This window comes from Empidonax traillii, unplaced genomic scaffold (assembly GCF_003031625.1).
Source record: "Empidonax traillii isolate 1590-97213 ecotype Southwest subspecies unplaced genomic scaffold, ASM303162v1 scaffold19:size3308961, whole genome shotgun sequence".
Lineage (NCBI taxonomy): Eukaryota > Metazoa > Chordata > Aves > Passeriformes > Tyrannidae > Empidonax > Empidonax traillii.
The window spans coordinates 1,912,031-1,925,132 of record NW_020955212.1 but is presented as its reverse complement, the minus strand read 5'-3'; the positions used below and the strand labels follow the sequence as shown (position 1 = coordinate 1,925,132).

Genomic DNA, 13,102 nt, shown 5'->3' with positions numbered 1-13,102 from the left:
AACCATGGCAGAAAACAAGTCATGGGTTTGTTAACGATGCCGCTCAAGACGCAGCCGCAAAGTGTCTGGATGTTGTGCTGAGAACTGGCACAGTTACCACCAACCACACTCAGCCACTTGGTCACGCTGCCAGGAAAGCACTGCCACTGGCAGCTGGCTATGAAGGAGAGATTTCTCAGCAGTCACCCACAACCCCCCAGCTTTGCCCCAGCACAACACCACTGTTTTCTTTTTAAAATCACCCCTAATCCACATACCTAAAATTCCCTTTTACTCAGAAATAACATTCCTTAATGTAAACAGCCGAGCCTATTGCTCCTCAAGGGTAACTATTTAATGGCTTTTTCTATTTCAGACTACAGGTCAGTTCACAATTTGTTTGGTCTGTACATCTACTATACTGCACTGAGAGTTAGCCAAAAGGCTCTCTCCCATTCCTTTGGGTAACAGCTTCTGACCAAGAGGTTATATCACAAAAAGTACAGATTTTTTAAAATAAAAACCTAGGCCCACTCAAAGAAGATACTTTGATAGCACTGATCCAGGAACTAGCACTCTCTTCACATAACTTCTGTAAAAGCAAGGCTCATTTGTTTCGGCAGGTACATTTTGAAAGTTGAGCCCCATTAATGCACCACCAGCTTCTACAAGAAATAAGATTATCTAGTGCCTAGCTGGTTGTTTTTTTTTTTTTTTAAAGAAAAACATTAAGAGAAATAAGCTTCATTTGAGTGTATTCCTCTTTTCTACTACATCTAAAAGAAGCTACCAGAAAAATAAAAAAGAAATAGGGGCCTTCAATGTCAAAAAAATGTCAACCAACAACATCTAGAAGCATTTTCTCATTCTCTGCTGATGTCACTGCTCTTACTTAGAACAAAGTATTTGGACTACAAAATAAGCACAGTCAGTGCCTTTCATACCTTTCAAAATGAACTAGCTACTCAGTGCCAGGACACACAGCAGGCCACAATATATTTAAAAACATGATTAAATCCTTCACACAGGATTGCTAGTGTGTCGAGTCAAATAACTGACAACTTTGGGGGTGTCAGACATCATCTTCTGGGTGAACACCTGGCTCGGGGAGCATCCTTAGCAGGGTAACAGTTGAGTTTCTCAAAAAAATTTCTCCCCTGGAAAACCTGTTCTCCCACTTTTTTTTTTCTCCAGTCACAGCAACAAGAAGCTCCAGATTCCTGTTCAGCTCAGACAGCTGGGCAAAACCTCCAGCACTGTAGGAAAACTTCAGGTCCTCTCCTAGAAAAGGATCTGAGGTGTGGCCTCTTTGAGAGGACATGACAACTTGCTTGATCTGACCACGAGTATAAAAATACAAAAGCTCCAGTCTGTGTTAGATGTAACTGTTCACATCTTCCATAATACTGGTTTTGTGGCTCCCAACAGAGCACTGGTATCTTGATCAAAATGATCAAAAGTGAAAAATATATCAGCTACATTCAAAAAAGCACTTCAAACTCTGAGTCAACAGTATCAAATTCAAACATCACACACTCAGAGACTCGGTGTAAGGGAAGATGCAGATCTGGAAAGAGCTTCCAGGAATGAATCTCAATTTAGGCCACTTTCTTCAGGCTAAACCAAATTTCTGCTTAATAAACTGTAGTACTATATAACAAAAACTACACTCCCGAGTTCAGCTGTTTCTTATTGCTCCACCAATCCACAAAATTCCACTTACTGCTTCTATCAAAAAAACACCATCTTGAGCTGAGATTTTTGTAACTTCAAAATCTTACTCTCTTTCTTCCCCCCTAACCCCCCCCCCTTTTTTTTCTTCTTTTTAAGGGCTAGTGTCCCAAAGCTTCTAAATGCAGGCTGCTAATGTTGGAAGATTGTCCACAAAGCACTGAGGATTCTGTACTACAGTGTGCTAAATTTCCTTGCTTATAAATTCCACAAGCAACGCAGTACTCAAGCCACACACACAACTCAGTGTCTTTCATCAGCAAGTGAAGGGGAGGAGACTGGACTTGAAAAAACAATGGTCATTTAAAACGAGTCATAAATGCAACTGCAAAATGATATCTTGACACAAGTCACATCAGCTGCTCCTCTTTATGTTCTTGCTGCAAAGCCCATGCCCTTACATCCCATTTGGCTTTACTGGGTAATCAAGAACAAAAGAAAAAAAAAAAACAAAACCAAAAAACAATGAAACAAATTTCAATGGTTCAGTAACTCCCAAAACAACACTCTTAAATAGCTCATCTTAGAAACACACTACAAAAACTACAGTTGGCTTATCTAAAAAAGAAATTAGACAACTTCCTAATAAAAAGCAATTACAGGTAACTTCACATTATGATTAACAGACAGTAGGAGTAACAGAATTGGAAATTACTTTCTAAGGAAGAGGACCACAGTAATAGTAAAAAAAATAGTAATAAAAAATAGTAAAAAAAGAGAGATCTGGTTTATCCTTCATTTTTTTTTTGAGCTATATTCAACTCACAATACCACAAAAGAACTGCAAAAACAGCTTTATTGATGTTTGCAGCCATTACATATTTTATTAAAGGCCATATAAGTTAACTTAAGCCATTCAAGTTGCCAAGGGCATTCATTAGTAGAAAAGGGTTTCTTCAGCTCTTTTAAAATCTTCTTCCCAGTTCTCCAAGTCTCAGGAGCTCCAGGCGCCCTATAATCTGTAGGGTCTCAGAATGAAATGTTTTCCTGGTGGGCAGCACTGGTAATCGAAGCTGAAGAAGTTTGTCATGGTGAGAGGTTTTCAGTGCATGAGATGTCTGACACGCAGCTGTGAGTCTCCTCAAAGAGTCGAAGCTTCAGAACTGCCCTTTACCAAGTAAACGCCACAAAAGCACAAATCAACTGGCAGGTGCAGGATGACGTGGGCAAGTTCTGCCCATAATCACTTAACAGGAAAAGGCATCAGAAAATAATACAGTTCTTCAACTCAAAAAATAACAGTTTTTCAACCCAAAGAATCTCTACACTCAGGAGATGCCCAAGAGCAACTTGGAAGAACAAGTAGCAAGCAAATGTCATGGTCCTAGTGTCTCCTGTCTATCTCAAAGCAGGATGGAAAGCAAACAGCTTTTTTTTCGCCACCAGTAGAAAGAAATGTGCCCCAACAATCTGTTGACTGCTTTTACAACTAGGAAAGAAACTGTACACTTGCCAAAGTTCACTGACCTAAGTACCTCAGAGAAGCAAAAGCACAGAGCAATATCCTCAAATAACACATTTCAAGTGCACTTTTGCACGAAACTTCATATTTTCACAACTAATTTCAAACAAAGAGGATACTAAAAAGACAAAAGTACAATAATTAATTATAAGAGTGTTCACAACTATACATGGTTTCCATCTAACTAATGACCCACAGAGGCCAAGCATGCTTACCTCTGTATTTGGTTGTAGCGCCTGTCCATCCTGGGATGCAGATGGTACTATTGCCCATGTAATGTTGGCACTGGCAGATGATAAGGAGCTGAGGGCACCGTTTTTCAGTTGCTCTTGGGAGTGTGACTTGGGCCCAGGCCATCCCAGGATACCTTCTGAAGCAGAAAAGAGGTGTCAGCTTACAAGAGACAGATTACAGATTTCTTCCATTCACATAATCATTCTACTAATCTAAATGAACTGTTTTCTCTGCTTCCAGGCACAGTTTTACTTTAGTAACAAAAAATCATGCACTTACTGAACTAGCTTAAGGAATTTCTCAAATGATATCCCTGCATTTGGAAGCAAGAAACACCCTAAATAACCAAAGTAAGCATCTCATAAGCCAACTTAAGTGTGATTTTTTTTTTTTAAGTCAATTAAGGTTACTCCTCCCACCAGACTGTATAACCCTTATGTATAATTCTATCTTGCAAACCTTGGTAATTAAGCAAGTATTCTCTACCTGCTATTTTCATAGGTATGAAGTTAATCCAAGTAAACCCTCCATTTTCTTCTGCCTGAAATCAGAGTTTTAAGCCTAGCAGCTGTATTTTATTTCTGTCTGTACTATTAAAAGCTTTTGCTAGATTAAGTACTAAAGTGCTTCAGTGGTCCCAAGACAAAGAGGTCTCACTAGAAAGATGCACATTAAATATGAATCAAACAGAACTTGACATCAGAACAACCCTTATTTCTGGGGGCACTTGATTTCCCAGATGGGTCTGTATTTAAGGATGCCATGACTGAAAGAAACATCAGCCAAGGCAACTGCACAGTTGTTCCTCCCTTACTGCTCTAAAACAGAGGATCAACAGTCAAATCAGTAGCCCTCAGCACAGGACTCAAATTTCAGCTATTAATTACACGCTGCTATAAAATGCAGAGATATGGACAAAAAAATTGCAGCTCTTCAGTCATTACCATAATTTGTATATGAATATACAATTAGTGCCACAGGGAGGATCTCCTCTCATCACTGACAAGTTTTCAAGATGACGCAAAGCGACGCTAAGCACATTAAAGAACACGCAATTTCTCTTCTCCGTATCACCAGGGTTACCAGAGATTGCCTCCTAACTAAAGTAAATGGTTTGATCTGGTGAGGCAACGCCACGCAGTATTACATTAACATTTCCATTATTAAAAAATGGGCCACGGATCCTACAGCTGAACTCTTAGCAAATTCTAAAGATAAAACAGTTACAGAACATTCCTCTCATCTAAGTTATGATGACATGACAAAACTTCAGATCTACTTGCTTAGCACGCTTTTGTGGCACCATCTTTTGCTGAAGAAAGCATGAAGAAAGCATAAGCAAATAGTTAAGTATAAAATGATTTTCGAAGACCTAATTAATCAACAGGGAAAAACATCCAGCTTTTTTTCTCTTTTTTTTTAAATGTATATTTCATACAATTACAAACATTTCCCCTTGCCAAAAGAAGAACATTTCTGTGGCTCCGCTGTCAGGAGACATTATCCATGTGAGAGAAAACGACAGTACCAAAACAAAAGGTCATTTTCTTGGATTGACTCTACATATTGGTCTACACATGACGAAGCTAACACCTGCCCCCGTTCCAAAGGTGGGAGTTAAATCAATCCTTGATGTTGGTATACACAGCAAAGAATGAAGACCACAGTAGTCATAGTATCCTCAGGAGTCACTGCTTCTCAGGTCTTGAGTAGTTTGCTGCTAGGGACAAAGGATAAACCCATATCCCTCCACACAAGCTATGACTGAGAGGATAATTCGAAGGTTGTTTTGGCAGATCCAAAATGGGCTCTCACTGCAGGGGAGGAAGGAAGCTTTCCATCAGCATTAAAAGTCAACTGGAGAAATTAAAATAAAAAGGTTGATTTCTTGGAAGAAATTCACCTATCTGAAAACCTTAAAAATTTTTTTAATCTATTTCACATTAATTAGTACAGATTTCAAAGAGGAAAAAAAGTAAATTAAAATATATTCTTTTCACTTCTGAATAGCCACAGTTTTATGGAGCGTGCCTATGCTTCTCCACACTTCATTACTTTGCAGTAACAGATCTCTATCAATTTTTCTGTTTCTCCCTGTCAAACAAACAGCTTAATATTGGACTACTGCTGCTATTCTCGAATTAGAAAAACACTAAGAACAATTGAACTGATTTCTCTTTATGCCAATCTTTGAAAATCTGATCACTTCCTTAGGCTATCCATTTTCTCTTTGCATACACAATGTATTTGGCCTTCACTGTAAACAGTTGCTTTTAATTTTTTTAATCTAATTTATGTAAATAAACACAATAAAAAGCTCCCATTTGAATAAATACCTTGCTTGGGGGGACATTTTTAAGTGTGAACATTTACTTCACCATCACTTACATGTTTTTAAAAACACTATCCTAGTTTTCCTCTTCAGTACAAACACATTGTAAAAAAAACTAATTGCTTCATCTTTCTCTGCACACTTCAGAGATCTTAGAGAAACAGAAACTGTTAGAATTAGGCAAGCATGGTTTTCCTCCTGTCCCAAGGGCAATGCTGCCCTCATAAAATAAGAAATCTTGTCAGCCTAATCAATTGTTAAACAGATCTTAAAAACATATTATGACCTAGTCAACATCAGCAGGATGCCAAGAGTTAAGGTCCAAAGGATAATAAAACACATGTGTTCCCTGAACACCTCTGCGTATCAGAAAATCTGTTTTGTTAAACTGTCTGCCTGGAACATGACTCCTTTGCAGAAGAGAAATATGCAGTAAAAGGTGTTAGTCATCGACCACAGGAATCTAAATAAATAAAAAGTCATCTCTCTGAACAAGTTGATAAAATTCATGCCTAGTTTCAGAGGCCCATCAGGGAACCTTTGATGGTCTTTAATCTACAAGTTTTACTCTGAGATGTCAGCTTTCTCGCATCATCCCACGGGAGGTGCCATATACCTACTATAGCAGCCTACTGTTCAGGCAAAAGCAATGTATGATGAGAGAACTCATCAGAAATAATCTTAAAATCAACTAAGACTGAAAAACAATCTCTATGTAGAAAGTGAAAGGCCATAACAACATGGCTCACACTTCATTTACATTAGCAGTTTTCTAAAACTTTTCAATACAGTTTCTCGGCCTTTTTTTTTTTTCAGTACATCCAAAATGTTCTCATCTGCACTAGTACAAATTATTCTTACCACAAAATAGTATGGGCAGCTGTTGTCCGTGCCAGAACAAATCAAATTCTTTTAATGGAATTTACTCTCTGCAGACTAAGCTGCCAGCTGTAAATCCACTCTCATGGAGTTGCCATCTTTGCCAGTTTGTGGGACTCAAGAATTTCTATCACAAGTTCAATCCCTGTTCTTATAAAAACTTCAAGAAAAAAAACATATAAAAACTAAACATATTATGAGAAAGTTTATCTTCAGAGTTGGAAAAGAATAAAAAGAAACTGCTGTCATGCTTTTTTTTTTTAAGCCAGACTTTTTTTCTCTGTTCTGAGTCATAGCCAAAGAGAGCTGACAGAAAGGTAAATTCAAATCTATTTTGACACATTTCAGAGTTCTAAACGAATTCTCCAAAAAGGCAGTCACAAATGATAGAACAGCATTCACAGCTACATAGTCACTTTACTATTTGCTTTAAGACTATGCAAAGCACTACACTAACTAAAACAAAACATCTGTTTCTGCAGTAAATGATGTAAAATTAGAAAGGACCTACCAAATACAACTAGTAAAATCAGCAAGATCTCTTCTACCTGCACGGTGCTGGTTCTGTAGTTCCAGAAGTGAAAATCCAGGTCTGATTCCTCTGAAAGTTCAGTGCATATGTACATACAAAACAAAAGCTCTTATAGAAAATACCCAAAAATTAGATTCTTTCCCTCTTCCCCTCAACATAAATTTCCACTGCGATGAATATGCAGCAGACAAATCCAAGGCACATGAGGACGCTTCTACATAAACAAAGTACAAAGCCCAACCACAACCTACAATCCTTTCCCTACAGCAGTGCTGCAGTTCACAAACACCTATTTCAGAGAGCACAACAGGCTGTATCCTGCATAAGTGCCCTCAGAAGAAATGTGTTTCCCTTCTACAGGTGCACACCACAGGAGGGAGGGAAATTCTCTCCAAAGAGAAGGTTTACAGGACATATTTCCATAAGGCAATCTTGATAACTCTTTTGTTGGTTCTGATTTTCTAGGTACCTGATATACCTTCAAACTCACTCTTGCATGATAAACAATGCATGAAATATGCTAATACCTACCTAAATTCTATAACAAAAACTTTTCTAATTTTAAGTCCTCTAATCTTGATTTAAAGACTACAAAAAAAAAAAAAAAAAAAACAACCAACAAAAACAACAACACATTTTCTGCTGGCACAACGGCAAACTAATGTCTATTGATAACACTCTTACAATATATTGTAATTATACTCTAACAAATATCCCCTTAACGGTGCAGTGGTATCCCTTGAATTAGTATTAGGTCTGGATTTCTTCCCCTGCTGGGGATGGATGCGACAGTTTAGTCTCTCTGCTGAATCCCCACGGCACACTGAACCAGCAAGTGGCAGCTGCCTATCTGCTTTTCAGATTAGAAAGACAACATTATATTTGCTAATGCTGTGTGTGGGGGCTAGAAAGTAATGTTATTTTCAAATGGAAGAAGAACATGTAAGGAATAATGTATTTGCCTTTAGACAGAAAAGCAAATTGTTCTGGTTATTCTTGACAGAAGCAAGTCTGGTGATGCAATTAAGGGAGAACTGACTGACCATGCCAAATTTAGTAAAGTACACCAGTAACAAAGAGTACGTTTCTCCCTGCCTTCTTTCCTCACAGCATTCGGAGGGCAGGGGACGGTTAAGCACAAACAAGGACTCATCTGCTCATTTTTCTCTCTTGTCATCTCAGCTGCAAGAGAATTTCTAGTTGTCATCTGTCACCAAATTGAAAGCATCTAGACTGTCTTTCCTGTCCATTTATTTTCTCAAAAAAGGCAGCAATAGAGAATGTAAAGTTCAAGTCTATCCCCCCACACACCTTCAGAATCATCTTCAATCCATTTGCGCCACTGGAGCAAAAATAAGCAGCATTTGCACGTTCAAATGAACTTCAGAAAATCCATAGCTCAGATCAGTTTGGCTTTTGTTTTTAAGAATCTTCAGAAAAACGAAACATTCTATTCTATACTTTGGAAAAGTGGGCAAGGGAGAAAAATATAGGAGGGAATTCCTATCAGGGAGATATTTACCCAGTAAATAAATGACTAATGTGAAGCACAGGCTAAAAGAATGGATTGATCTGTGCACACTACTACTACAAGAGAGAATTCTGTCTGCCAAAACACTAAAATAAAAAAACAGACTTAAAACTCAGCATAAGCTGGTAAAGTTACATTAAAACAAAGATTCAAGTTTGCTCTGTTTGCAGTTGGAAGGAAGAATGTTAACCACAGCAGTCAACAGGCTCTGGAGATAACTCCTCTGCCAAAGGCTACAGAGGTGGAAAAAAATAACACCAGAACTTTTAAAGGCGGAAGACAAAAATTTCTTTTCTACATTTTTATTTTAGAAGGCACCTGCTACCTGTCTGCATGTCAAATGAACTCAAGCTTGTCACAAGGCACTTAATGCTGATCAGCAAATGTACGTGTACTGAAGTGGTGACATTCTTGGCCAAAAAAGTAAATCCTTGATGTTTTTCTCCCTCCTACGGAACAACCAAAATTCTAAAACCCAAAGAGACTTGTATGCAATTCCTCATCCTCAACTCACATACTATGGGTAACCAACACTTCCAGCTAATAATACACTTCTCCAGCATATTTTTCAACCAAAGGAAAAAAAATTACAAAGAATTTAGCCAGTGATCAATGCACATACCTTTAATAATGACAGCTAGAAATTAATTTGACATTATTTGACACTATTTTGACTCAAAAGCAGAAACACAGACAGGATTTTGCTTCACTGACTGTTCTTGTTGATGCACTTCCAAAATCAAGCTTTAATAAAAAAGACAATCACAAAAACTCTTCCATGAAGCTCTAGAGTAGAAGTAAAACATGTATCGACTAGACTTCAAAACAAGATTGAAGACTTCAGTTTAATCTTCATGTCTGCTTGTAGGCTTGAGGTCTAAGACTGACAACTCGTGAGAAACATGAAGTGGAAAAACCGTGTCATCCTTAAATTATTTCATTACAAAGGATGCTATAAAAATATTTTAAGTCATGACCTACACAACTGTAGATTCTGGACAAGACTTCACTAAAGAGAATGCCAAGCTGCTTTCTTTCTACTCAAGTTACTGGAAAACAAAGCAATACAAATATTTACATCAAAGAAAGGAGATGGTTTTTTTCCTGTTTAAAACAATAAAGGTCTGTAAATCTATTTAAAATAGATACTATTTAATTATCATTTCCATAAGTACATTCCATAGGTCAGAAGTTCTCAGCTGCTTTAAGTCCTTGCTCTAGAAGCAGTAAGGCTGTGAGGCCTTCAGTGCACAGGGAAGTCAGCAAAACTTGTGTAATTGGCCAAAGACCTCAAGGACACAAGCAGAGCAATGGTACAGAGAACACAGAGAAAGAAGATATAGATCTACTTTTAAAGCAGTTCTCTCTCTCTTTATGGCATAATAGTGAGAGCTTTTGATGCTGAAGGAAAGCAAACTCAAGGGTAAGTCCAAACCACCCAAGCTAAGCCCTTGATTGTTTCTCACACTCCTCATGAGCAGGATTGTGCTGCCTGGTTGCACCGGGCTGCTTTCATGAACTGCAGGCTAGATGCAATAGAGCAAGTTACCAAATTCCTATCTTGTCTCTCTCTACAGAATTCTGTGGATCCTGCCCCACAATGCCTACTAGCATCTTTACATTGTGCAGCAGAGAATGAGACAGCACTAGGATGGAAGCAGTAGGCAATAAATTGCACAGGGCCACGACATCTCACAGGAAAGGTGTTTGAGACTTTCTACCATATGACTTTTAGACTAACAGGAGTCATTTCCACCTGACAATGATAGTAAAGGTCATCTTTTGTTTGCACCTTCTGGGTACGAAATTAAAAAAATTCACCTGGAGGACAAGTCAAAATGAAATCTATCATCTCTCAGAATTAAGAGTTTGCTAGAGGATTACTTAAAGGCATTAGCCTGGATAGGTATGAGTTTACGCAGCTTTGATGACTCTGAATCTCTTCCGACTCAGCAGAAACGTTAAGTCTATCAAAGTATGCCTGGAAAAGATTAAGTGTGTAAGAAAATCAGTAATCAAGACTTGTAGGCCAGGTTCTTTCAGGCAACTGTGTTGCATAACGAGGCCTAGAGAAAAAAAAATCGTTTCACAGACTTTCAGTCAGGGAGAAGGGACTAAATATTTCAGCAGCTTTTAGTTCCCTTCTTATTTCTGGTTTGTTTTTTTTTTTTTTTTTAACTTCTATACCAAAGAATAAGCCCATGCACACACTAAAGAATTAACTGCTTGCATTCAGGTTCTCACAGTTACACCAAAGATGCTGGCGTAAACCAGCAAAATTCAGTGCTACTGAATTTTGATTCCTGAAAGAATTCTTGTGCAAGTCTGCTGTCTTAGGAGGAACAAACAAAAACACTCATTAAATTTTATTAAGTATCTCAGAGTCTTGACTTCCTTTTTTTTTTTTATTCCTCCAGAACACTGGGGATTCCCTTTCAGCAATTACTAATGCTATATTTCCTTTTCTCTGTTCTTGTCCACATATCCTCAAAAATCATTACCAAGTCAAAATAGAGACCCTAATTTAACAGATTACTTGGACATAGATTCAAGGACATGTACAAGTCATCTATCTCTTGACAGTTCGCTTAGAACACATGGACATGAAAAACAACCTTCAGGGACTTTGAAACTGGAAAGTGACTTTTCTTTGAAGGATGCTTTTCATCTTTGTTCCAAACCATTTCTTTTGGAATGAAATTATATTGAAGAATTTAATTAAATGTACTTTATCATTCATATTTAGATAAGTGCAAGAGTTTTTTTCATTTTATACAAGAGAAACCAAAATACAGAAAACAAGGCATTTTTTTAAATTATGTTCCTTTATGAAACATCAAAATCTGGATGTGGGAAAGTCACAATATACCACAGCATAGGTGTCAAAAGTTTAAACACTGTTTTTTTCCCAGAACCATTTTTACACCATTTGCCTACTTCTCAGCTAACCCTCTCACATTTGTCTTCTCCTCACAATGGGGATTTTGAGGAGGATGTCTTACCTAGCTGTCTCAGCAGCCCTGAGGACATATCCTGCCCTGTAGTAAACCTACTGCAAGTAAGGACAGGTCAGGATTTGTTGTGGAAGCATCCGAAAAAAAACACAAAAACCCATCCCATATCCAGAGTTGTGCTGCTGCTGTTTTTCTTACATCAACTCCTGCTCCTATTCTTAGGCCCTGGCAGTGCAGACTATGCATGGGAAAATGCTAACCACCATTTCAGAAAACTAAAGGTCCAAGTTCCAATATTACAGACACATGTAGAACTGGATGGACTGAAAAAATGGAGCTACATGGGGACTCAGAGGTTCATGCCTGCAGAGCTCAATGCAGAATCACACTGGCATTTCAGGCTCATAAAAGTTTGCCACAGGTTTGGTTTTTTTTAGATAGCAGCATGGAAAACTCTTTGCTGATTTAAGAAAACCACAGACTCAAATAAATCCACCTCAGCAGCATCCTTCCACATAGAAAATTAAAAAAAAATATTTTCACTATAGCACTGCATAATATTACATGTATTTTTATCAAACAGACCTGTATCGAGATTTCAATCAAAAACAAAAAAGGGGGGGTGGAGCAAAGCAACCACGACAGTTCCACAGTGCCATCAAGAATATTGGTTAATCTACCTCTTCTTGATGCCAGCTTCTTTTTTGTGCTACTCTCTTCAGGACCTGATTTCTCTAAGAAGACAGAGGACAAGATCTTTTCCTTCTCTCGTCTGATTTTAATACCTTTTGCATCTTTTTTTTAAGCAAAGAGTTATGACACTTGACGCTGTAGCAGCACACAAGTTGCTCACCTCAAGCTGTCTCCCTGAGGAATGGGCAATTTTGCCTGCTTCAAATCATAATATAAAACCTCAAGGTATATAAAGTAATACTCAAGAGAGCTTGTGCTCACCTGATGACAGTGTTCTATTATGATGATGGCCCACTTGATGCATGCTTTGCTGTAATAGACTCAGGCATTCTCCAAGGCAGCTCAGGGTGGCAGCAGAGGTAGCTTTTAAAAGTAGCAAGTCCTGATCCAAGGCAGAAAGGGGCCCAGAACTTGGGAGAGCTTCAATGGCTTGTACAAGGTTCTTCTGTTGTCCTTCAACTTGGCTCATTATCTGTAAAGGTCCAAAAACATCTGCTGTCATAGGAAATATCACTGTGTAGCTGCTGAACTCTTATGGATTGAAATAGTGACTAAATGTGAAGAACTACCACAAATGGATGTTTAATGTTCTGATCCAAACACACCATATACTTACCCACAAAAACGATGGGCTTGAGACTACCAAAGGCCTGTAAAAATGTCAAGACTATGTTAGAGAAAATCGTCTCTTAAAATAGTAGGTTCACAGTAGGTTTAATAGTGACTCATACTTTCTGAAAGTCTTCATAGGGAAAAGTGTGAAAATTCTACTTCC

At 38.1% G+C, this 13,102-nt stretch overlaps 1 protein-coding gene across 1 annotated transcript in view; it reads right to left on the bottom strand.

The window, feature by feature from the left end:
* The window catches only part of OSBPL10 (oxysterol binding protein like 10), a 111,718-nt gene that overhangs the window by 37,930 nt on the left and 60,686 nt on the right, over positions 1–13,102 (bottom strand). Inside the window, exons 5-6 of the mRNA XM_027897723.1 lie at positions 12,589–12,799; positions 3,388–3,542 (exon numbers count right to left, since the gene is read on the bottom strand). Coding sequence (XP_027753524.1) covers positions 3,388–3,542; positions 12,589–12,799 — 366 coding nt within the window. The remainder of the gene's footprint in view (positions 1–3,387; positions 3,543–12,588; positions 12,800–13,102) is intronic.